At 62.0% G+C, this 22,027-nt stretch overlaps 2 protein-coding genes across 3 annotated transcripts; one reads left to right on the plus strand and one right to left on the minus strand.

The window, feature by feature from the left end:
• Positions 1-904: 904 nt before the first annotated feature.
• LOC123351954 (protein NKG7-like) lies at positions 905-16,081 on the plus strand. 2 transcript variants are annotated; one of them, XM_044991647.1, is made up of 5 exons: positions 905-992; positions 2,891-3,105; positions 3,295-3,441; positions 3,626-3,760; positions 15,897-16,081. In XM_044991647.1, exons 2-5 carry the CDS (start codon positions 2,931-2,933, stop codon positions 15,950-15,952), a joined length of 513 nt encoding a protein of 170 aa, XP_044847582.1. In that variant the 5' UTR covers positions 905-992; positions 2,891-2,930; the 3' UTR covers positions 15,953-16,081. The 2 variants fall into 2 exon arrangements, with proteins under 2 accessions (XP_044847582.1, XP_044847583.1); XM_044991648.1 differs by lacking the exon at positions 15,897-16,081 and adding an exon at positions 4,006-4,796.
• LOC123351955 (sialic acid-binding Ig-like lectin 13) lies at positions 6,108-16,700 on the minus strand. The gene is made up of 7 exons (XM_044991649.1): positions 16,622-16,700; positions 9,036-9,401; positions 8,258-8,560; positions 7,748-8,044; positions 7,291-7,390; positions 6,809-6,902; positions 6,108-6,591 (listed from the first exon to the last, which is right to left on the minus strand). The coding sequence occupies exons 1-7, from the start codon at positions 16,698-16,700 to the stop codon at positions 6,460-6,462; spliced, it is 1,371 nt and encodes a 456-aa protein (XP_044847584.1). The 3' UTR covers positions 6,108-6,459.
• Between the last annotated feature and the right edge of the window lie 5,327 nt (positions 16,701-22,027).

Consider the following 22,027-nt stretch of genomic DNA (forward strand, 5'->3'; position numbering starts at 1 on the left):
GCTGCTGGAGGGGCCGGGCCCTGCTCTGTGTGTGTGTGGGGGGGGGGGTCCCTGCTGGAGGGGCTGGGCCCTGCTCTGTGTGTGTGGGGGGGGTGGAGGGGCTGGGCCCAGCTCTGTGTGTGTCTGTGGGGGGGTGTCCCTGCTGGAGGGGCCGGGCCCTGCTCTGTGTCTGTGTGTGTGTGTGGGGGGGGGCTGCTGGAGGGGCTGGGCCCTGCTCTGTGTGTGTGTGTGGGGGGGGGTCCCCCTGTTGCCCCCTGCTGGAGGGGCTGGGCCCTGCTCTGTGTCTGTGTTACCCTGGGCTCCCACAGACCCAAGCAGTGATCCCCTCCCCTCCCCTCTTCCTGTTACTACCCCTCCCCCAGAGAAACAACCTGCCAAACCTCCCCCCCTTGTTCCATGGAGATTAAAGGGCCTGTTCTCAGAGCTGCACGTCTGGTGACTTATTCGCCCCCCCCCCGGAGGGCCCCCCTTCCCCACGATCCCCTCAAGTGTGCGTCAAAGGACTCCTGGGTTCTCTCCCCGGCTCTGGGAGGGGAGTAGGAGCTGGTGGTTAGAGCAGGGGGGGCTGGGAGCCAGGACTCCTGGGTTCTCTCCCCGGCTCTGGGAGGGAAGCGGGGGCTGGTGGTTAGAGCAGGGGGGGCTGGGAGCCAGGACTCCTGGGTTCTCTCCCCGGCTCTGGGAGGGGAGTGGGACAGAGCAGGTTGGGGGGGGCAGGACTCCTGGGGTCTATCCAGAGGATTCCCTTGCTAAGCAGGCCGGGGGGCGGTTGGGGCTCGGATGGGAGACCCTGGGGGCCGCTGAGGGCGCTGGTGATGGGGGGCAGGTTCGCGGGCTGCAGGGAGGAACTGACACAGAGGATGTGGGGATGTTGCAATGGGGCCTTACCGCATCCCTGCCCCTCCCAGGAAGTCACCCGGGAACAAGAGGCCCCATGGGGGGGTCAGGGCTGGAGCCGGAGCAAACCCTGCGAGGGAGCAGGCGACGCGGAGCAGGTGAGGGGGGCGCTCGGGATGGGGGGGTCATTTACCCCGGGACAGCCTGGAGGGTCCGGGCACCCGAGAGTCTGGCCCCACGTCCCTCTGTCCGTCCGTCCGGCCGTCCCCTCACACACGGCTCTGTGGGGCTGGCCCCGACACCCGCCCTCTCCCTGGCCTCCGCCCCATAGCACAGGGGTAGTGGGGGTCGGGTTTCCTCCTCTTCCCCCTGCCCCACCCGCTCCCTCACGGAGACCCCCCACGGGACCCCTGAATGGCAGGTCCCAGCCCCCCAGAGCACCCCCTTTGGGAACCTCAACCTGTCCCTCCCCACACACCCCACCGCATCCACGCACCCCTCCCCCTACACCCCTCATCCCACCCCTCCCCTCCAGCCCTCCGCACCCCCCATCCCATCCCTCCCCACACGCCCCACCGCATCCACCCACCCCTCCCCCTACACCCCATCCCACCCCTCCCCTCCAGCCCTCCGCACCCCCCATCCCATCCCTCCCCACACGCCCCACCGCATCCACCCACCCCTCCCCCTCCACCCCCATCCCACCCCTCCCCTCCAGCCCTCCCCACACCCCTCATCCCACCCCTCCCCCTACACCCCTCATCCTACCCCTCCCCTCCAGCCCTCCGCACCCCCCATCCCATCCCTCCCCACACACCCCACCGCATCCACCCACCCCTCCCCCTACACCCCTCATCCCTCCCCTCCCCTCCAGCCCTCCCCACACCCCCATCCCATCCCTCCCCACACACCCCACCGCATCCACCCACCCCTCCCCCTACACCCCCCATCCCTCCCCTCCCCTCCAGCCCTCCCCACACACCCCATACACCCTCCCCACACGCCCCACCGTATCCACCCACCTCTCCCCCTACACCCCCATCCCACCCCTCCCCTCCAGCCCTCCCCACACCCCCATCCCATCCCTCCCCACACACCCCACCTCATCCACCCACCCCTCCACCTACACCCCCATCCCACCCCTCCCCTCCAGCCCTCCGCACCCCCATCCCATCCCTCCCCACACACACCCCACCGCATCCACCCACCCCTCCCCCTACACCCCCCATCCCTCCCCTCCCCTCCAGCCCTCCCCACACCCCTCATCCCACCCATCCCCTCCAGCCCTCCGCACCCCCCATCCCATCCCTCCCCACACGCCCCACCGCATCCACCCACCCCTCCCCCTACACCCCCCCATCCCACCCCTCCCCTCCAGCCCTCCGCACCCCCATCCCATCCCTCCCCACGTGCCCCACCGCAATTACCCACCCCTCCCCCTACACCCCCCATCCCACCCCTCCCCTCCAGCCCTCCGCACCCCCATCCCAGCCCTCCCCACATCCCCCCCCGAATCCACCCCCCCCGCCCCTTACACCCCCCATCCCACCCCTCCCCTCCAGCCCTCCGCACCCCCCATCCCATCCCTCCCCACATGCCCCACCGCATCCACCCACCCCTACACCCCCCATCCCATCCCTCCCCACACGCCCCACCGCATCCACCCACCCCTCCCCTCCAGCCCTCCCCACACCCCCATCCACCCACCCCTCCTCACACACACCCCATCCCACCCCTCCCCACACGCCTCACCGCATCCACCCACCCCTCCCCCTACACCCCCCCATCCCACCCCTCCCTTCCAGCCCTCCCCACATGCCCCACCCCATCCACCTCTCCCCACACCCCCATCCCATCCCTCCCCACACACCCCATCCATCCATCCATCCACCCTCCCCACACGCCCCACCCCATCCACCTCTCCCCACCCCCATCCCTCCCTCCGTCCCCCACACCCCCATCACCCAGCTGTGGAGCTGCCGGAGGCCCTGCCCAGGGCTCTGGCTCAGCCCTGCTGCTCTGGGCCACGGTTGCCTCTGACTCATTCCCCCCCCAGGTGCTTCCCGGATCCCAGCGCTGCCCCCCCCCCTCCCGCGATGGCGTCTCCCCGGATCCTCAGCACCGTCCTGGCCCTGCTCAGCCTCCTGCTCCTCCTGGCCGCCCTGGGCGCCGACCACTGGCTGGTGGCCAACACCCGCCTCGGGTCCCTCCATGAGGGGCTGTGGAAGATCTGCCTCAATTCAGTGTGTGAGCAAATTTCTTCAGCATCAGGTGAGGGCAGCCCGGCTCCGCCAGGGACCCCACTTCTGCCACCAACCAGCACCATGGGGCAGGTCTGTGCCTGGCTGTGGGAGGGGAGTGGGGGCCAGTGGTTAGAGCAGGGGGGGCTGGGTGTCAGGACTCCTGGGGTCTCTAACCCGTTCAGTGCAGTGTTGTTTATCTAACCCCGTCCTTTGCTAGTCTCGTTAAAGGTCACCAGGGCGTTCACGCTGCTGGGCGCGATCGCTGGGTGTCTCTCCTCCGTCGCTCTCCTCGCCTCGTTCCTGCGCTCCCACCTCGGCTCCTTAGCTCTGACCCTGCTCTCCTTCCTGGGCAGCTTCAGCGCAGGTACGTCCCCCCTTCCCCCCTCCCCCGGGAACTCATCTCCCCCCCCCCCACCACAGCCACCCGAGGGGAACCGAGCCCCAGCCTCCCCCTCCCCGAATCCTGCCCTGGGCTCTGCGGCTCCCCCTGGTGCTGGGACTGAGCGGGGGCCGCGCTGAGGGGTGTCCGTGCTGTTCCCTTTCCCCAGGGCTCTGTGCCATGATCGCGCTGGCCGTGTACACAGGGGAGTTCACTGGGGACGTGATTGTCCCATCAGACCAAGTCACCTTCGGCTGGTCCTTCGGTCTCGGCTGGGCCTCCTTCCCCCTCTTCCTCATCACTGGTGAGTGCAACATTGGGGAGTGTCGAAAGGCAGCTGCCTCTGGGGTGGGGCGCGGGGGCTGGTTATACAGGGACCCTTTGCCTGGCGCTGAGATGCAGCCAGCTCTGGGGTGGGGCATGGGGGCTGGTTATACAGGGACCCTTTGCCAGGCGCTGAGATGCAGCCAGCTCTGGGGTGGGGGGGCCGCGTACCAGTAGATGATGCTCCCATTGCTGCTCTGAGCCCATTTCTCTTCTCCCCCCCAGGTGTGGTGACGATGGTCGCCCACCAATCCTCCTAGAGCCGCATGTGGGGCCCGTGCTGGCCCCGGGGCTGGGGCCGGGAGCCGTGCGGGCCGGACGGAGCCTGCAGCATCCTGGGACCCAACAGGGGGCAGCGTGTGTGTGTCCGTCTGTCCGTCCCTGCTGGACCCCCCAGCAATGAGCCCCAACCCTCCCCACCCCCTTGTTCCATGGAGATTAGAGATCCTGTCCTCAAAGACGCCTCTCTGGTGATTTATCCCCCCTGACTCCCCTCACGTGTCCCTCAAAGGACTCCGGGGTTCCCTCCCCGGCTGTAGGAGGGGAGTGGGGTCTGGGAGCCAGGACTGCTGCTGGGCAGGGACTGGGACACGGGGCCTTTCCCTGTAGGGGGCGTCAGCTCCCGGGGGTGTGGGGGGGGAGATCTGGCTGGCTCAGGGTTGAGCAATGGCCTCGCCCTGCCTAGTTACCCTAATTACCCCCAGAGCTGTGCAGCCCCCCGATAAGCCGCCCGGGACGAAGTGGGGGATTTTCTGGGTTTTGCCAGGGGGTTGCATGCAGAGCGGGTGGGACTCAGTGTCCCCGGCTGTTACGGGTTTAACGAGGGGAGGGGAGAGGGAGTTGGTGGGTACAAAGGGCCAGCGAGGGAACTTGGGACCCGGCCAATGGCCTGGAGGATGGAGACCCCAGCGCCTGGTGAGCGGGAGGCCCAGCTCGGGAGTCACAGCCGGTCTGGGCAGTGGGGGACAATGGGCTGCGGGGACAGGACCCCGGTGACCTGAGCAGCCGGTTCCAGCCCGAGGGGCCAGAGGACAGAAGAGGGGAGAGGAGGCCCAGGCGACCCTGGTTCCCTGGAGAGAAGCCAGTGGACAGAGGGGGCTTGGGGCCGGGGGTATCGGAGGCCCAGCTGGGAGCAGGGGGGCTCGGGCTGGAGAGGGGGAGCAGGCAGAGCCCCCCTGGGTGCAGGGGGACTGGGATGTGCTGGGCTGAGGGAGGCCAGGCCTGAGGCTGGAGAATTTCCTCTGCTGGGTTCAGACGCTCAATAAACCTCCTGTGTTACGCTGGGGGAGAGTCGCTCCGGGCTGGAGAGCAGGGGGGCATTATTCCCTCTGGGGGTGGAGGCCCTGGGGGTCCAGAGCGAGGGGACTCCCTGAGGGGGCCCATGGGGAGAGACAGACGTGCTAAGGCTCAGAGAGGGGCGGCTCCAGGAGGTGGAGGGGCCTGACCCCGAGAGAGAGCGGCCCCCCGAGAAGGGCTGTTGCACTGAAGGGGGTTCCCCCCAGGGACCGTACGGGGCCAAGGGTGGGCCCGACGGGGGAGTCTGTGAGAAGCTCCACAGCCGGATCCAGCTAGATGGCTGATGGGAGGGTGTGGGATGGCTGGAGCGGGGCGTGTGGGGAGGATGTGTGTATGGGTAAGGAGGGATGGGGTGGGGCCTGTGGGGAGGGTGGAGAGAGGAATGGGATGGGCGGGGAGGGCTGCAGGGATGGGATATGGGGAGGGAAGGGGTGGGGCACAGGCCAGACTCCCCCACTCCCCCCAGCACTGCTGCCTCTCAGCCCCCGCCCCACCCCCACCTTATTTATTGCTCTGTTTACTTCTGTGTCTTTTTGTTATTTTTAAAGTCATGAGCCTGTCGTCATAGTTACTGAATTGGACCCAGGAGTCCTGGCTCCCAGCCCCCACTCCCCTCCCAGAGCTAGGGACAGAACCCAGGAGTCCTGGCTCCCAGCCCCCCTTCTAACCACGACACTTCAGAGGTGGCTGCATCTCAGCCCCGGGCGAGCCCCATGGCATTGCTGTGCGGCTGTTCCCCAGCTCTCCCACCCCAGAGGTGGCTGCATCACAGCACCAGGCGTTGTTTATCGTGACCCTCTTCCCAGTGCTTTGGTACCCTGGGCCTGGGCCGGGAGTGTCCAGCCACAGCTGACGAGCGAGGGAAACCGAGGCAACATAAAACTCCTCAGCCCTGGAGGAGCTGGGAATGGCTTTTATTTAGCTGCAGCAGTGAAAGGGTTAACACAGGCCGACCTGCTCGGCGTAACTCTGTCTGGAGCAGTAGCTGCCTCACAGGTGTATTAGCAGAGTGGGGTGGGTGGGAGGGGGACGCGGCCCAGGCACAGCCAGAGACAGGCCCTGCCCCAGCTGAGATCAGGGCCCCGTCGTGCCAGCTGCTGCCCACACACAGCGAGAGACCATCTCCAACAAGCTCACGGCGTAAGTAGCCAAATGCAGTGATCTACTCCCCGTGTTACAGCTGAGAAACTGAGGCACGGGGCGGGGGGGGGCAGGGACTTGGCCAGGGTCACACAGGCATTCCGTAGCAGAGCTGGGAATAGGACCCAGGTGTCCGGCAACCCAGGCTAGCACCTTAGCCACAAGGCAGGCCGGCTATCCCACCTCTGCCACCAGTCTCTCTCTAGCTCGAGCCCTGCAATGACCCTGTCCCCCTCCCTGGCCTTAGGCGTTGGCGTAGATGTTTTCCTCTGGAAATTGATCCCAGTCACCTCTCCCCCGGTAGCATCTTCCTCCTCTTCCTCCTCCTCTTCCTCTCCCTTTCTTCTCAAGGGCTCCCCCTCCCCCGGTGACGTCCTGTGTGGAAAGAGACGGGGTTAGCGGGGAAGAGTGGCCGCCATGCCAGGGGAAAGGATGAGTGGAGAGCATGGAGGGGGGATATCCCAGCAGAGGGGGATTCTGGGAGTGAGGGAGGGGATCCCAGAGCCCATGTGGGGGGGAAGGATCTCAGAGTGGGGGTTGGGGTAGGTACCGGGGGGATCTGGCATAACCCGCTGGAGAGCTGGGAACCCACCTGTCTGTGGGAAGGCTGCTCGTAGGCGTGACAGACCTGCCCGTCTCCGGTCCTTCGGCACCGTCCGGCCCTGGCGGGGACCCTGCCCCCCTGCCTGGGGTGAAACCATCATCAACATCCCACTCCTAGGCCCATCTAGCCTGGTGTCCCGCCTCCTCCCTGCTGCCATGATCAGACCCATGGGTCCATCTATCCCGATATCCACCCCCCCCGCCACCGCCATCCCAGAGCAGCAGAGCTGCGTGTTGGGGGAGCCCAGGGCTGGGCTAGCAGGGGCTGCGGGTCAGGAGTGAGGGGCACCGGCAGAGCTGGGGGGGGCGAACCCACGGCTGGCACAGCAGGGGGCTGTGGGTCGGGATTGAGGGCAGCAAGTGGAATTTCACGCTTGCAATGAGCGATAGCTGATCTTGGGGGAGCCATTTTCCCCCCATTCCAGGCTACGGTTCCCACTGGATCCTTCTCCCGTCCCGCCTGAGTCTTACCTTCCCTTCCTGACTCTCCAGGCCACTGCAGCCCCGGCACCGACCAGCGCGAGGCTCCCACCAACCGCCGAGGCCACCACGAGCGTCAGGGGGAAGCCGGCTGCAAACCAACAGCTGGTGTGAGCGGTGGGATCGGCTGGGCGGTGATGGGCCCTACAGGGCTTGTAATGAACGGGTGGGTCCGGCGTAGGGGGAGGGTCCCCGAGCGGGGGAGGGGCCGAGGGCTGGCCTAGCCATGGGGACTGAGCCCCCTTCCCCACCTCTCCAGGGAGGCACAGAGGTGAAAGGGGGCAGGTGGGGACTGTGTGACTGATACGTGGGTTGCATCTGGCTAAGGGACTGGCACATAGCGCCGTATTTCCTCACATACACATCTCTGCCTGAAGACGAACAGGCCACTGCTTTTAGCTAAAGGCAAAGCTGGATCCCCTGCCCAGCCCCCGCCGGTCCCCGGTACCTGCGGGCACCACGGGCAGCGCGGCCTGGCTCTGCCCGTGGGCGTTGGTGGCAGCGCAGGACACGTTGGCCAGGGCCCCGGCCGGGCCCCGCAGCTCCCCGCTCACGGCCGGGCCCCGCGCCCCCGAGGTCGCTCGCAGCTCGGGGCCCTCGAAGTGCCCGGGGAGGGTGCGGTTGGGCAGGCGCCACTCGAGGCGGGGCGGGGGGTTCCCCTCGGCCGCGCAGTGACACGTGGCGGCTCCCCCGGGCCCGCGGCCCCGCACCGTGCAGTTCCCCCGCGGCAGCAGCTCCGGCGGGTCTGCAACGGGACACGGGACGTGTGGGGGGACTTGCCTCCTGGGACCACAGTGCTCTCCTATCGAACCCAGGAGTCCTGGCTCTCGGCCCAGCCCTGCCACTGGCCCCCACACCCCTCCCAGAGCCAGGGATAGAACCCAGGAGTCCGGGCTGCCAGCCCCCCCTCTAACCACTACACCCCACTCCCCCGCCGGCGCTGGACGGGGTCACTCACAGCCGACGTGGAGCCGGACGGCTGTGCGGGTGAAGACCCCGACCACGGCGGGGTACGTGACGGTGCAGACCAGCTCTTTGCCATCATCCCCTGGGGCCGGCGTGAAGCTGAGCATGGAGCTGTAGGAGACGCTGCCGTTCGCCAGGGCGACCGAGACGTTCCTGGCTGTGTAGTCGAACCCCCCTGTCCAGGTGATTTGGGGAGGGGTCCCTGAGCAGGTCCCCGGAGCCTGGCAGGTCACATTCACCAGCTGTCCGGACAGCAGCACCTCGGGGACCCCCAGCACCGGCTGCTCCGTCAGCTCTAAGCAGGCGACACCATTAAACTTCAACTCAGTGGGGAATTACTGGGGTTAATCCCTGGAACTCCCTGCCCCTGGGTATTAGTGAGACTAACCTGCGGGACTCCCTGCCCCTGGGTATTAGTGGGGCTAACCTGTGGGACTCCCTGCCCCTGGGTATTAGTGGGGCTAACCCGCGGGACTCCCTGCCCCTGGGTATTAGTGGGGCTAACCCGCGGGACTCCCTGCCCCTGGGTATTAGTGAGACTAACCCGCGGGACTCCCTGCCACTGGGTATTAGTGAGACTAACCCGCGGGACTCCCCGCCCCTGGGTATTAGTGGGGCTAACCCACGGGACTCCCTGCCCCTGGGTATTAGTGGGGCTAACCCACGGGACTCCCCGCCCCTGGGTATTAGTGGGGCTAACCCGCGGGACTCCCTGCCCCTGGTATAAGCAGAGTTAATCCTGCTGAGCTCTCCAGGACCCCCAGCCTCACCTGTCACATCCACCAGCGGCTGGGTCACCACGTAGCTGTATTTAAAGTCTCCCTTCACAAAGCGGAAGACGTAGCGGTCCCTGTCTCCGGCTCTCACGTCGCTGATGTGCAGGGAGCAGTCGTCCGGGGCGTCCCCCACCAGGCGGATCCGGCCCCCAGGCTCCCTCAGGTTCCTGCCAGGATCTGTGGTGGCCACAGCCGGGCTGGTGTATCTGTCATCGTCCCTGAGAAACCAGTATTTGTAGGGGACCCCGGAGGACTCGAAATTGGCTGTGAAATGACAGGGGATCAGGACGCAGAGACCCTGCTGGGCCGTGACGCGGGACGGGACCTGGATCCGATAGACGGGCTCCTGGCAGAGCCCACCTGCAGGGGAAACAGACCAGCTCTGACGGTGCCCTCGGTCCCCACCCGCAGCCCCACAATCCACCCTGCCCCCCCTGCTCTGCCGGTGCCCCTCAATCCCGACCCACAGCCCCCCCCCAGATCCATCCCACCCCCACACAGAGCTCTGCTGTGCCCCTCACTCCCGACCCGCAGCCCCCCAATCCACCCTGCCCCCCCAGCTCTGCTGGTGCCCCCCAATCCCATCCTGCAGCCCCCCCAGATCCACCCCACCCGCACACAGAGCTCTGAGAGTGCCCGAGTCCCGACCCGCAGCCCCCCTAGATCCACCCTTGCCCTCACACAGAGCTCTGCTGGTGCCCCTCAGTCCCAACCCGCAGCCCCCCTAGATTCACACACCCCCAGAGCCCCTCAGTCCTTCCATGGGGTGAGAGAATAAAAAGACACCAACAAGGGAGCAGAGATTTAATATGGGAGGCTTGAGGAAAGTGGGGTCTAATGGTTAGAGCTGAGGAGGGGGACCTGAGAGCCAGGACTCTTGGGTTCTCTCCTGGCTCTAAGAGGGGAGTGGGGGGCTAGTGGTTAGAGCCAGGGGGGGGCGTGTTTCCAAGTCACTGACAGGGGCCAGCTCTGATAACGAGACTCGATTTCTGGGATGGATCAATATTTGCCCTTATTAGCAGTACCGGGTTTACAATGGCACCAAGCCGGGACCCTGGCCTGGCCAGCTCTGACTGGGCTGCAGCCGAAAGCAGGGCCAGCTCTTCTCCCCTCCCCCCACTTCTGTCCCGCCCCCACCGGCCACCAAGCTCCCACCTCCTCCACCGGCGCGTCCCCAAACGGGAGCTCCTGCACCCCCCCATCCGTCCCCTGCACCCCTCACACCAAACAGGACCTGCCCCAGGTAAGCGCATCTGTAGAGGTGCCGACTCACCCCTGCGGCGCCTCCTGCTGGTCTGGTCCAGGAATTAGCTCATTCCAGCCCAGAGCGCCCCCTGCAGGCCGGTGATCTGCCCGTCCTCTGGCCCCCGTGTCCCTCCCTCGACCCCGGTGCCCTTTTAACAGGGGTGCTGCCCCCTGGCAGTGCCCCACCAATCTGGGTCTCCCCTCCCTGGGGAACCCCCAACCCACTAGGGCTACTGCCAGTCATTGTCTAGCCCCGCGCCCCGGGGCAGCTGCAGTATCAGCCACTCATCACTGGCAAGGAGGGTTTGGACCTGCTGCCTTGGCCTACCCCTGGGCTGCCCCCTGCAACCCCCAGTACCTGTTAGCCCAATGCTAGGCCGCAGCCTGGGGCTTTCCAGGCTGGAGCTCCCCAGCTCCTCTGCCTTCCCCAGCCCTGCTCCACTCAGGTACCCTGTGTCCAGCTCCCTGCAGCCAGGCCCTGCTCCCTGTACAGGCAGAGGGAGACTGTCTGGGCTCCTGGCTCCCAGCCCTTTTATCCAGCCCAGCTGGGGCCTGATCGGTGCCTGGCCCAGCTGGGGCCGCTTCCCCAATCAGCCCGGCTGTTAGAGCCGCAGCCCCCTCCAGCCACGGCTGCTTTTCAACCCCCTCGGGGCAGGAGCGGGGAACCACCATGCCACAGCTTCACACCCCAACCACCTGCCCCAGCCCTGAGTCCCCTTCTGCACCCCAACTCCCTCCCTGACCCTGCACCCCAAGATTTTTTACTTTTTTTTATATAAAACGCTCGTCTCCAAAGCGCTTGGCACTAGTTTGCTAGCGGCACAAACAGTGTCTGGAAAGATCGTTCAGTGTCGGCCGAGACCCCCGCGATTTTCACGTGGTCTGTGGGGAGATAAGTTGGCTGACAAAACCAGTCAAGGCCCCGCACTCAATTTTCATTGACTTGCTGTTACTCATAGGAGGAGGATGAAGAAAAAAAGACTGAAAAGTGGGCGGGGGGGAGAGAAGAGAGAAGGGGCAGTTTCCTGGCTGGTCCCAAGGGGGGGCCCCCCAAATGAAGCTGAGCACAGGGCCCCACTAACCCTAAATCCACCACTAGGCTGAGCCCTCCCGCACAGCTCCCCATGCCACAGCCAGGGGCTGAGACACCCCCAAGATCCGCACGCCACTGCCAGGACATGGGGCTGACCCCTCCCTCGCCCCAGCTTCCCGCACCACTGCCAGGACATGGGGCTGACCCCTCCCTCGCCCCAGCTCCCCACACCACTGCCAGGACGTGGGGCTGACACCCTCCCCAAACTGCTGCCAGGAACTAGGTCTGGCCCTACCCCCCCCCACAGCTCCATTCTGACTGGGGTTGCGACTGAGGCCCCAAGCCCTGCGGCCTGACCCCTCGCGTCACCCCCCCCCACACACACACACGTTCCTCCACACCCCGCTAGGGGGGCGCACCGGGCTTCTCTGGTAAACTGGGCACTTGTTCATTGGCTCTTGTCAGCTGGCCAGAGCAGAGGGGATAAATGCCCGTTTTTGTCAAAAAAGTCAGGCTGGCCGGGACAGAGCTTACAAAGGGAACCGTCCCGGCCGAACGGGGACGTCTGGTCACCCCATCGCCAGGCGTGTGGGTCCTGAGGGATTCGGCCCTGGGCTGGCTCATCGCGCCACTCCCGAGAGGCCGGAGGGATGCCCGGCCCTGGCACTGGACCGGCCCCGGCCACGCTGCCAGCTCAGCCTGGCAGACGCCGTCGCCTTCCAGCAGGGCCGGTGAGTGGCCGGGGGCAGGGTGTGAGGGAGTGGGTCTGTGGAGGTGTGTGTGTGGGGGGGCCTGCTGGCCAGTGGGGGTCTCTTGGGGGGCGGTGGGGGAGGTCTGTGTGTTGGGGTGCTGGACAGTGGGGGGCTCTGGGGGGGTGGGGGAGGTCTGTGTGTTGGGGTGCTGGACAGTGGGGGGCTCTGGGGGGGTGGGGGGGGGTGTGGGGTGGATGCTGGTCAGTGGGGGGTCTCTTGGGGGGCGGAGGGGGAGGTCTGTGTGTTGGATGCTGGGCAGTGGGGGGCCTCTTGGGGGGCGGTGGGGGAGGTCTGTGTGTTGGGGTGCTGGGCAGTGGGGGGTCTCTTGGGGGGCAGGGGGAGGTCTGTGTGTTGGGGTGCTGGGCAGTGGGGGGTCTCTGGGGGGGTGGGGAGGTCTGTGTGTTGGATGCTGGGCAGTGGGGGGTCTCTTGGGGGGCTGTGGGGAAGGTCTGTGTGTTGGATGCTGGGCAGTGGGGGGTCTGGGGGGTGGGGAGGTCTGTGTGTTGGATGCTGGGCAGTGGGGGGTCGCTGGGGGGTGGGGGTCTGTGTGTTGGATGCTGGGCAGTGGCGGGTCTCGGGGGGGGTGGGGGGGTCTGTGTGTTGGATGCTGGGCAGTGGGGGGTCTCTGGGGGGGAGGTGGGGAAGGTCTGTGTGTTGGATGCTGGGCAGTGGGGGTCTCTTGGGGGGCAGTGGGGGAGGTCTGTGTGTTGGATGCTGGGCAGTGGCGGGTCTCTGGGGGGGTGGGGGGGTTTGTGTGTTGGGGTGCTGGGCAGTGGGGGGTCTCTGGGGGGGTGGGGGGGTCTGTGTGTTGGATGCTGGGCCGTGGGGGTCTGAGTGGGGGGGTGGGGGAGGTCTGTGTGTTGGATGCTGGGCAGTGGGGGGTCTGAGTGGGGGGGTGTAGTTGTGGTGGGGGGCTGTGGTGAAGTGCGTTGGGCAGTTGTGGTGGGCTCGGGGGGTGATGCTGGCCAGGGGGTGCAGGCCGCTGTGCGTTTGAGGTGGAGGGTCTGTGGGGGGGGCTGCTGGACAGAGGGAGTCGGGGTCTGTGTGGCCCAGCCTCCCTCCCCCCCCCGAGGGGCAGGGGCAGGCTGGTAGCACAGGGCCGGAGGGGGCCAGGGTGCGTCTGGCGACAGCCGGTTTCTATGCAGGGCCCTGCGCTGGGCTGGGTGGAGCGGGGCCGCCCCCCATGCTCTGCCCCATGCCCCAGGCCGGCCCCTCACTCTGGGGACTGACCCCCTGCCCAGGGGCTCCTTTGCCCCTATGGGGGCTCACGAATATGTTCGGCGCCAGGCCCATAACAGGTTGATCTGGGCTGTTTATTAGCCGGTGACAGAGGCAGCAGCTTTGGGCCCTGAGCCAAGGGCTCGTGGGAGGGGAATTTTACTAACCAGCCCCCCTCTTCCTGCACATCTCATTCTCCCCACAGCTCTGCCAGAGCCCCTTTAATTCCCCAAACCACAATTTATTTGTCCAGTATCTGGGATCTCCCTCCCCCACAAGGGGGGTGAACCCACCCTGAAATCCCCCATCACCCCCAGGGTTGAAACCAACCAAGGGGAGGAACAGGCCAGGAACCAAGACGGCACCAACCCGCCAGCTGCAGGTTCAAGTGGTTTATCGACGTCCGAACAGCGCGAAGCACAAACCAAGCTCCCTACTGAAGAAACCGCAACCTAAGGGCTGGTCTCGACGTTTGTCGCTCAAACGTTTCCCGTTCAGTGACCTCGCAGAGGAAGCCCCTGGGGCACCGCTTGCCACAAAGCTGACGCGGAAGGAAAGCGTCTCCCTGCTCCAGCGGGGAACAGTGGAGGCGCTTGGTCTGCCAGGCCCATCAGCAAAGCCAGGGCTGGCGAAGCCAGTGAAAGGGCTGCAGAGCACCAAGCCTCTGCTCTGCAGGAAGCCTCCTGAGCCAGCCACGCGCACGGCCCGATTGAGAAGCACTTAATGCTGGAGACCCAGCGCAGTGTGTGTCACACCAGACTTTCCAGCTACGCACACCCCAAGCTGAGGCCAGTGTGAAGCGCATTGTCACTGGCTAACCCTGAATGTGGACGCTGGATTTGAAAGACTCAGGAGCTGGAAAAGTGAAGAACTCTCTCACCGCACTCACACAACGAGCACGTGGCTGATAAATGCACCATGCAAATGGGTGTCCAGTACTAAGTCACTGCGGACGTTCTCCAGACGTCCGTGGGAGGCCAGTAGGTGCATTTTTAGATGTTCAGGTCACAGGCGACACATCCGCTGCATCTGTGACAACCCACATCTCAGAAGAGTTAAATGGTTGTAAATCAGACCCCAAAGAGATGCTGCTTGTGCGTTTGATGGAGCTGCAAACCTCTCTGGAAGATCTGGTGGAGCACAAGCTTTGCTCAGGGAAAGGTATAACCCTAATCTCTCCTATACACACTGCAGAGGCTGTTTTAACTTCAGGATCCGGACAAATAATGAAGCAAATAATTAAGCAATCAGTTTGCAAACACCTGGAAGACAATAGGGTGATAAGTAAGAGCCATCATGGATGTGTCAAGAATAAATCATGCCACCCCAGCCTGACGGCTTCTCTGACAGGGTAACAAGCCTTGTGGATGAGGGGGAAGTGGTAGATGTGGTACATCTTGACTTTAAAAAGGCTTTTGATACCATCTCCCATGACCATCTCATAAACAAACTAGGCAAATACAACCTAAGTGGGTGCAGAAGTGGTTGGAAAACCGTTCCCAGAGAGTTGTTATCAGTTGTTCACACTCATGCTGCAAGGAAATCACGAGTGCGGTCCCAAAGGGATCAGTTCTGGGTCCAGTTCTCTTCAATATCTTCATCAGTGATTTAGATCACGGCATAGAGAGGACACTTACAAAGTTTGCAGACAATACCAAGCTGGGAGGGGTTGCAAGTACTTTGGAGGATAGGATTAAAATTCAGAATGATCTGGACAAACTGGAGAAATGGTCTGAAGTAGATAGGATGAAATTAAATGAAGACAAATGCAAAGTGCTCCACTTAGGAAGGAACAATCAGTTGCACACATACAGAATGGGACGTGACTGCCTAGGAAGGAGAGCTGCCAAAAGAGATCTGGGGTCATAGTGGATCACAAGCTGAATATGAGGGATCAGTACAACATTGTTGCAAAAAAGCGAACATCATTCTGGGCTGTATCAGCAGGAGTGTTGTGAGCAAGACACAAGCAGTGATTCTTCCGCTCTGCTCCGCGCTGATTAGGCCTCAGCTGGAGGGTTGTGTCCAGTTCTGGGCGCCACATTTCAGGAAGGATGGGGACTAATTGGAGAAAGTCCGGAGAAGAGCAACAAAAATGATTAAAGGTCCAGAAAAAGGTCGTAGATCCTGAGGAAAATTGGGTTTGTTCAGTCTGGGAAAGAGACGCCTGAGAGGGGACATGGGAACAGTTTTCAAGCACATAAAACATTGTACAAGGAGGAGAGAGGTAAACTGTTCTCGTTAACCTCTGAGGACAGGACAAGGAGCAATGGGCTTAAATTGCAGCAAGGGAGGTTTAGGTTGGACATTAGGAAAAAGTTCCTACCTGTCCGGGTGGTGAAGCTCTGGAATAAATTGCCCAGGGAGGTGGTGGAATCTCCATCATGGGGGATGTTTAAGAGCAGGTTGGACAAACCCCTGTCAGGGAAGGTCTAGACAATCCTTAGTCCTGCCATGAGTGCAGGGGACTGGGCTAGACCTCGCGAGGTCCCTTCCGGCCCTACAATGCTGGAATCTGTTCAGCTAGAACTAGTACGAGCTGCAGGATCCTGAAAAGACGTTTAAAAAGCCGTAAATTCAATGTCTTCTTTATACTCTTTTTCTCAGCAAGAGTCCAAAAAGCCCAAACGTCTTGGAGAAAACAGAAGATGCTCCAGGACTGAAGTTCAAATTAGTCCAACCTGGGAAAACCTCGTTCCTCACCGACCAGACCGCTGTGTGCTGGGAGGAGTCGCCTTCTGCCCGGCCGGGAGCGGGGAGGGAGGACCCTGCCGTGAAGGCCTGGCAGAACCGGGCACAGGAGCAGCCCCCAAAGGGGACCTGGCGGCATTCGACACGTCCAAAATTACAGCCAGAAGCCAAGAAGGCTGGAGCTGTCGTGCTTCACGGAAGGCTTGAGGAGCCAGCGCTGATGCGGGTGATGGTTTTACAGCCTGAGTTAGAGCTAATAAAATGGCCACGACATATTTCCCAGTTGTTACTAAGGTGCCATACAACCTCCCACTGCACCCTCACGGGCTCACCCCTCAGCCCTCACCCCCTGTGACTTCAAACACCCCCCCCCATTTCAATTCCTGGGGAAATAGGGCTTTGAAAAAACATTCTCCCAACAGCTCTGCCGGTGCCCCTCACTCCTGACCCGCAGCCCCTGCTAGCCCAGCCCTGGGCTCCCCACAGCTCTGCTAGAGCCCCTTTATTTCCCCAAACCATAATTTATTTGACCAGTATCAACTCTTACAGCAGGAGGCATCTGGAACCCAGGACTCCTGGGTTCTCTCCCCGGCTCTGGGGGATTCCTGCCAGCCCAGCTGTCTCTGCTGTTGTTCTCTTACCCTGGCAGAGCAGTGCGAGGATGATTTTAATGCAGAGCTTGGTGGAAGGGGGTATCTGGCTGGCTCCTGGCACCCACATTCTCCCGCTCCGCGGCTCCGGGAGGCAGCCAGTGCCCGGACTGACGGGCTCCGTGATTTGCTGCTCTCAGTGGGTCCCAGATCGCTGCCTGGGGGAGGTGCAGGTGGGAAGGAGGGTGGGGAAATGACTGAGCAGAGCAGGGGAGTGGGGTCTAGTGGTTAGAGCGAGGCGGAGCTGGGACTCACACACAGGGTCGGTCTGTACTTACCCAGCGCCCGGGTGATTCTGCACCAGCCCAGCGCTGAGCAGGCACCGAACCGACGACACTGCAACTCCCTCTTCTCACAGGAAAACCACATCCTGCCAAACCCGCCTGGCCCCACACAGCGCAGACCCACGGGCCCCTCTAGTCCGGCGTCCCGGAGTGAATCAGGTTGGGGGAATGTTCCCTCGACACCGGCGTGTGGGAATCGCTGTTGGGGGCCACAGGGCTGGGGCAGGACATTGGCACAGACCCGTCCGGCACCGGGAGCGGCCTGGGCCGTGCACGCGGCAGATCTCCAGGGGGAGCGGCAGGGATGCAGGGGTCGAGCTCTTGCAGGGGTCGCTCTGCAGTTTAATTCGTGAGGAGCCGGTTGGTGGCACAAGCCACAGGCTGGAGGCTGGGTGTGGGCGGAGGCCGGGGGGCGGGGGGGCAGGTCGCCAGCAACGCAGTGTCTTGGGCTGGAGGGGGGAGGGGACACGGCTGCTCCCCAGCCCAGCTCGCACCCCGGACAGCACCGCCCCACCCAGACGGGCACATTCCCAGCAGCTGGTGTGAAAAGCAGAGCCGGGGTGTGGGAGGCCCAGGGGCTGAGCGCACAGGCTGTGGGGAGGGATGCAGGGGGAGGGCACTGCCCCCAGCTCTGTGTGCACCGGGCTGGGGGCAGGCGGGACGCCGGACTAGAGGGGCCCGTGGGTCTGCGCTGTGTGGGGCCAGGCGGGTTTGGCAGGATGTGGTTTTCCTGTGAGAAGAGGGAGTTGCAGTGTCGTCGGTTCGGTGCCTGCTCAGCTCTGGGCTGGTGCAGAATCACCCGGGCGCTGGGTAAGTACAGACAGACCCTATGTGTGAGTCCCAGCTCCGCCTCGCTCTAACCACTAGACTCCAGTCCCCTGCTCTGCTCAGTCATTTCCCCACCCTCCTTCCCACCAGCACCTCCCCCAGGCAGCGATCTGGGACCCACTGAGAGCAGCAAATCGCGGAGCCCGTCAGTCCGGGCACTGGCTGCCTCCCGGAGCTGCAGAGCGGGAGGATGTGGGTGCCAGGAGCCAGCCAGATACCCCCTTCCACCAAGCTCTGCATTGAAATCATCCTCGCACTGCTCTGCCAGGGTAAGAGAACAACAGCAGAGACAGCTGGGCTGGCAGGACTCCCCTAGAGCCGGGGAGAGAACCCAGGAGTCCTGGCTCCCAGCCCCCCTCCTCTAACCCACTAGACCCCACTCCCCTCCCAGAGCCGGGGAGAGAACCCAGGAGTCCTGGGTTCCAGATGCTTCCTGCTGTAAGAGTTGAAACTGGTCAAATAAATTACGGTTTGGGGAAATAAAGGGGCTCTAGCAGAGCTGTGGGGAGCCCAGGGCTGGGCTAGCAGGGGCTGCGGGTCGGGAGTGAGGGGCACCGGCAGAGCTGGAGGAATTGGGGGGAGACCAGGGCTGGGCTAGCAGGGGCTGCGGGTCGGGAGTGAGGGGCACCGGCATAGCTGTTGGGAGAATGTGATTTCAAAGCCGTATTTCCCCAGGAATTGAAATGGGGGGGGTTGAAGTCACAGGGGGTGAGGGGTGAGCCCGTGAGGGTGCAGGGGGGGTTGTATGGCACCATGGTAACCATGGAGAAATATGTCCCGGCCATTTTATTAGCTCTAACTCAGCCTGTAAAACCATCACCCGCATCCGCGCTGGCTCCTCAAGCCTTCCATGAAGCACGACAGCTCCAGCCTTCTTGGCTCTTGCTGTAATTCTGGACGTGTCGAATGCCGCCAGGTCCCCTTCGGGGGCTGCTCCTGTGCCCGGTTCTGCCAGGCCTTCACGGCAGGGTCCTCCCTCCCCGCTCCCGGCTGGGCAGAAGGCGACTCCTCCCAGCACACAGCGGTCTGGTCGGTGAGGAACGAGGTTTTCCCAGGTTGGACTAATTTGAACTTCAGTCCTGGAGCATCTTCTATTTTCTCCAAGACGTTCGGGCTTTTTGGACTCTTACTGAGAAAAAGAGTATAAAGAAGACATTGAATTTACGGCTTTTTAAACGTCTTTTCAGGATCCTGCAGCTCGTACTAGTTCTCGTTGAACAGATTCCAGCATTCTAGGGCCGGAAGAAACCTCGCGAGGTCTAGCCCAGTCCCCTGCACTCACGGCAGGACTAAGTATTGTCTAGACCGTCCCTGACAGGGGTTTGTCCAACCTGCTCTTAAAAATCCCCCATGATGGAGATGCCACCACCTCCCTGGGCAATTTATCCCAGTGCTTCACCACCCGGACAGGTAGGAACTTTTTCCTAATGTCCAACCTAAACCTCCCTTGCTGCAATTTAAGCCCATTGCTCCTTGTCCTGTCCTCAGAGGTTAATGAGAACAGTTTACCTCTCTCCTCCTTGTACAATGTTTTATGTGCTTGAGAACTGTTCTCATGTCCCCTCTCAGGCGTCTCTTTTCCAGACTGAACAAACCCAATTTTCCTCAGGATCTACGACCTTTTTCTGGACCTTTAATCATTTTTGTTGCTCTTCTCCGGACTTTCTCCAATTAGTCCCCATCCTTCCTGAAATGTGGCGCCCAGAACTGGACACAACCCTCCAGCTGAGGCCTAATCATCACGGATCAGAGCGGAAGAATCACTGCTTGTGTCTTGCTCACAACACTGCTGCTGATACAGCCCAGAATGATGTTCGCTTTTTTGCAACAATGTTGTACTGATCCCTCATATTCAGCTTGTGTCCACTATGACCCCAGCTCCCTTTCTGCAGTGCTCCTTCCTAGGCAGTCATGTCCCATTCCATGTGTGTGCAACTGATTGTTCCTTCCTAAGTGGGGTATTTTGCATTTGTTCTCATTTCACTTCATCCTGTTTACTTCAGACCATTTCTCCAGATTGTCCAGATCATTTTGAATTTTAATCCTATCCTCCAGAGCACTTGTGACCACTCCCAACTTGGTATCGTCCGCTAACTTTATAAGTGTCCTCTCTATGCCGTGATCTAAATCACTGATGAAGATATTGAACAGAACCGGATCCAGAATTGATCCCTGCGGGACACCACTCGTTATCCCTTCCAACAGGACTGTGAACCTTTGATAACGACTCTCTGGGAACGGTTTTCCAGCCAGTTCTGCACCCACTTAGGTGTATTTGCCTAGTTTGTTTATGAGAAGGTCATGGGAGATGGTATCAAAAGCCTTTTTAAAGTCAAGATGTACCACATCTACCACTTCCCCCCTACCGCTACCCACAAGGCTTGTTACCCTGTCAGAGAAGCCGTCAGGCTGGGGTGGCATGATTTGTTCTTGACACATCCATGATGGCTCTTACTTATCACCCTATTGTCTTCCAGGGGTTTGCAAACTGATTGCTTAATTATTTGCTTCATTATCTGGCCAGATCCTGGAGTTAAAACAGCCTCTGCAGTGTGTATAGGAGAGATTAGGGTTATACCTTTCCCTGAGCAAAGCTTGTGCTCCACCAGATCTTCCAGAGAAGTTTGCAGCTCCATCAAACACACAAGCAGCATTTCTTTGGGGTCTGATTTACAACCATTTAACTCTTCTGAGATGTGGGTTGTCACAGATGCAGCGGATGTGTCGCCTGTGACCTGAACATCTAAAAATGCACCTACTGGCCTCCCACGGACGTCTGGAGAACGTCCGCAGTGACTTAGTACTGGACACCCATTTGCACGGTGCATTTATCAGCCACGTGCTCGTTGTGTGAGTGCGGTGAGAGAGTTCTTCACTTTTCCAGCTCCTGAGTCTTTCAAATCCAGCGTCCACATTCAGGGTTAGCCAGTGACAATGTGCTTCACACTGGCCTCAGGCTGGGGTGTGCTTAGCTGGAAAGTCTGGTGTGACACACACTGCGCTGGGGCTCCAGCATTAAGTGCTTCTCAATCTGGCCGTGCGCGTGGCTGGCTCAGGAGGCTTCCTGCAGAGCAGAGGCTTGGTGCTCTGCAGCCCTTTCACTGGCTTCGTTAGCCCTGGCTTTGCTGATGGGCCTGGCAGACCAAGCGCCTCCACTGCTCCCCGCTGGAGCAGGGAGACGCTTTCCTTCCGCGTCAGCTTTGTGGCAAGAGGTGCCCCAGGGGCTCCCTCTGCGAGGTCACTGAACGGGAAACGTTTGAGCGACAAACGTCGAGACCAGCCCTTAGGTTGCAGTTTCTTCAGTAGGGAGCTTGGTTTGTGCTTCGGGCTGTTCGGACGTCGATAAACCACTTGAACCTGCAGCTGGCGGGTTGGTGCAGTCTTGGTTCCTGGCATGTTCTTCCCTTGGTTGGTTTCAACACTGGGGGGTGATGGGGGATTTCAGGGAGGGTTCACCCCCCATTGTGGGGGAGGGAGATCCCAGATACTGGACAAATAAATTGTGGTTTGGGGAATTAAAGGGGCTCTGGCAGAGCTGTGGGCTGGTCTGGCGGGGGGCTGCGGGTCGGGAGTGAGGGGCACCGGCAGAACTGTGGGGACCCCAGTGCTGGTCTGGCGGGGGGCTGCATGTTGGGAGTGAGGGGCACCAGCAGAGATGTGGGGACCCCAGGGCTGGGCTGGCAGGGGGCTGCGGATGGGGAGTGAGGGGCACCAGCAGAGCTGTGGGGAGAATGAGATGTGCAGGAAGAGGGGGGTCGGTTAGTAAAATGCCCCTCCCCCTAGCCCTTGGCTCCCAGTCCAAAGCCGCTTCCTCTTTCTTCAGCTAATCAGAGCTCACCACCATCAGTGACTTTGAAACACCGCCCAGCCCTGCCCCCTGGCTCTAACCACTAGCCTCCCATGCCCCTCTTAGAGCCAGGAGAGAACCCAGGAGTCCTGGCTCCCACTCACTGCTGTAACCCTTCTGCCCGTCACAGTTGGCAGCACCAAGGGCCGGGTTCAGTATCCAGGGGGTCCGTTTCAATAACACAATGCAAAACCGGCTCGAGCCCCCACCCAGTGACCTGGGACAATTACACCCCACCCCCACCCCGGGTGCCTCTAAGAGGCAACACTTCCCCTCTCGCAAGCACAGAGTCTGAGTGTAGCAAAATCCTTTTAATAAAGGAAGGAAACAATGTGGCATTACGTTGTTGGGGAAACACCACAAACAGGATTCATAACACAAACCATGAGCAAAGACCCACCCCCAAGCTAGTTTGGCAGTGTCCCTTTCCCCTCAGGG

Source organism: Mauremys mutica, chromosome 17 (assembly GCF_020497125.1).
Source record: "Mauremys mutica isolate MM-2020 ecotype Southern chromosome 17, ASM2049712v1, whole genome shotgun sequence".
NCBI lineage: Eukaryota > Metazoa > Chordata > Testudines > Geoemydidae > Mauremys > Mauremys mutica.

Coding starts and splice junctions, on each gene's coding strand:
- LOC123351954 (XM_044991647.1), top strand. CDS start 2,931: ATGGCGTCTCCCCGGATCCTCAGCACCGTCCTGGCCCTGCTCAGCCTC. Junction 3,106..3,294: donor GCAAATTTCTTCAGCATCAG/GTGAGGGCAGCC, acceptor GTCCTTTGCTAG/TCTCGTTAAAGGTCACCAGG. Junction 3,761..15,896: donor CCCCCTCTTCCTCATCACTG/GTGAGTGCAACA, acceptor TCTTTTTCTCAG/CAAGAGTCCAAAAAGCCCAA.
- LOC123351955 (XM_044991649.1), bottom strand. CDS start 16,700: ATGTGGGTGCCAGGAGCCAGCCAGATACCCCCTTCCACCAAGCTCTGC. Junction 8,561..9,035: donor GCCGCTGGTGGATGTGACAG/GTGAGGCTGGGG, acceptor TCGCCTGCTTAG/AGCTGACGGAGCAGCCGGTG. Junction 8,045..8,257: donor CGTCCGGCTCCACGTCGGCT/GTGAGTGACCCC, acceptor GTCCCGTTGCAG/ACCCGCCGGAGCTGCTGCCG.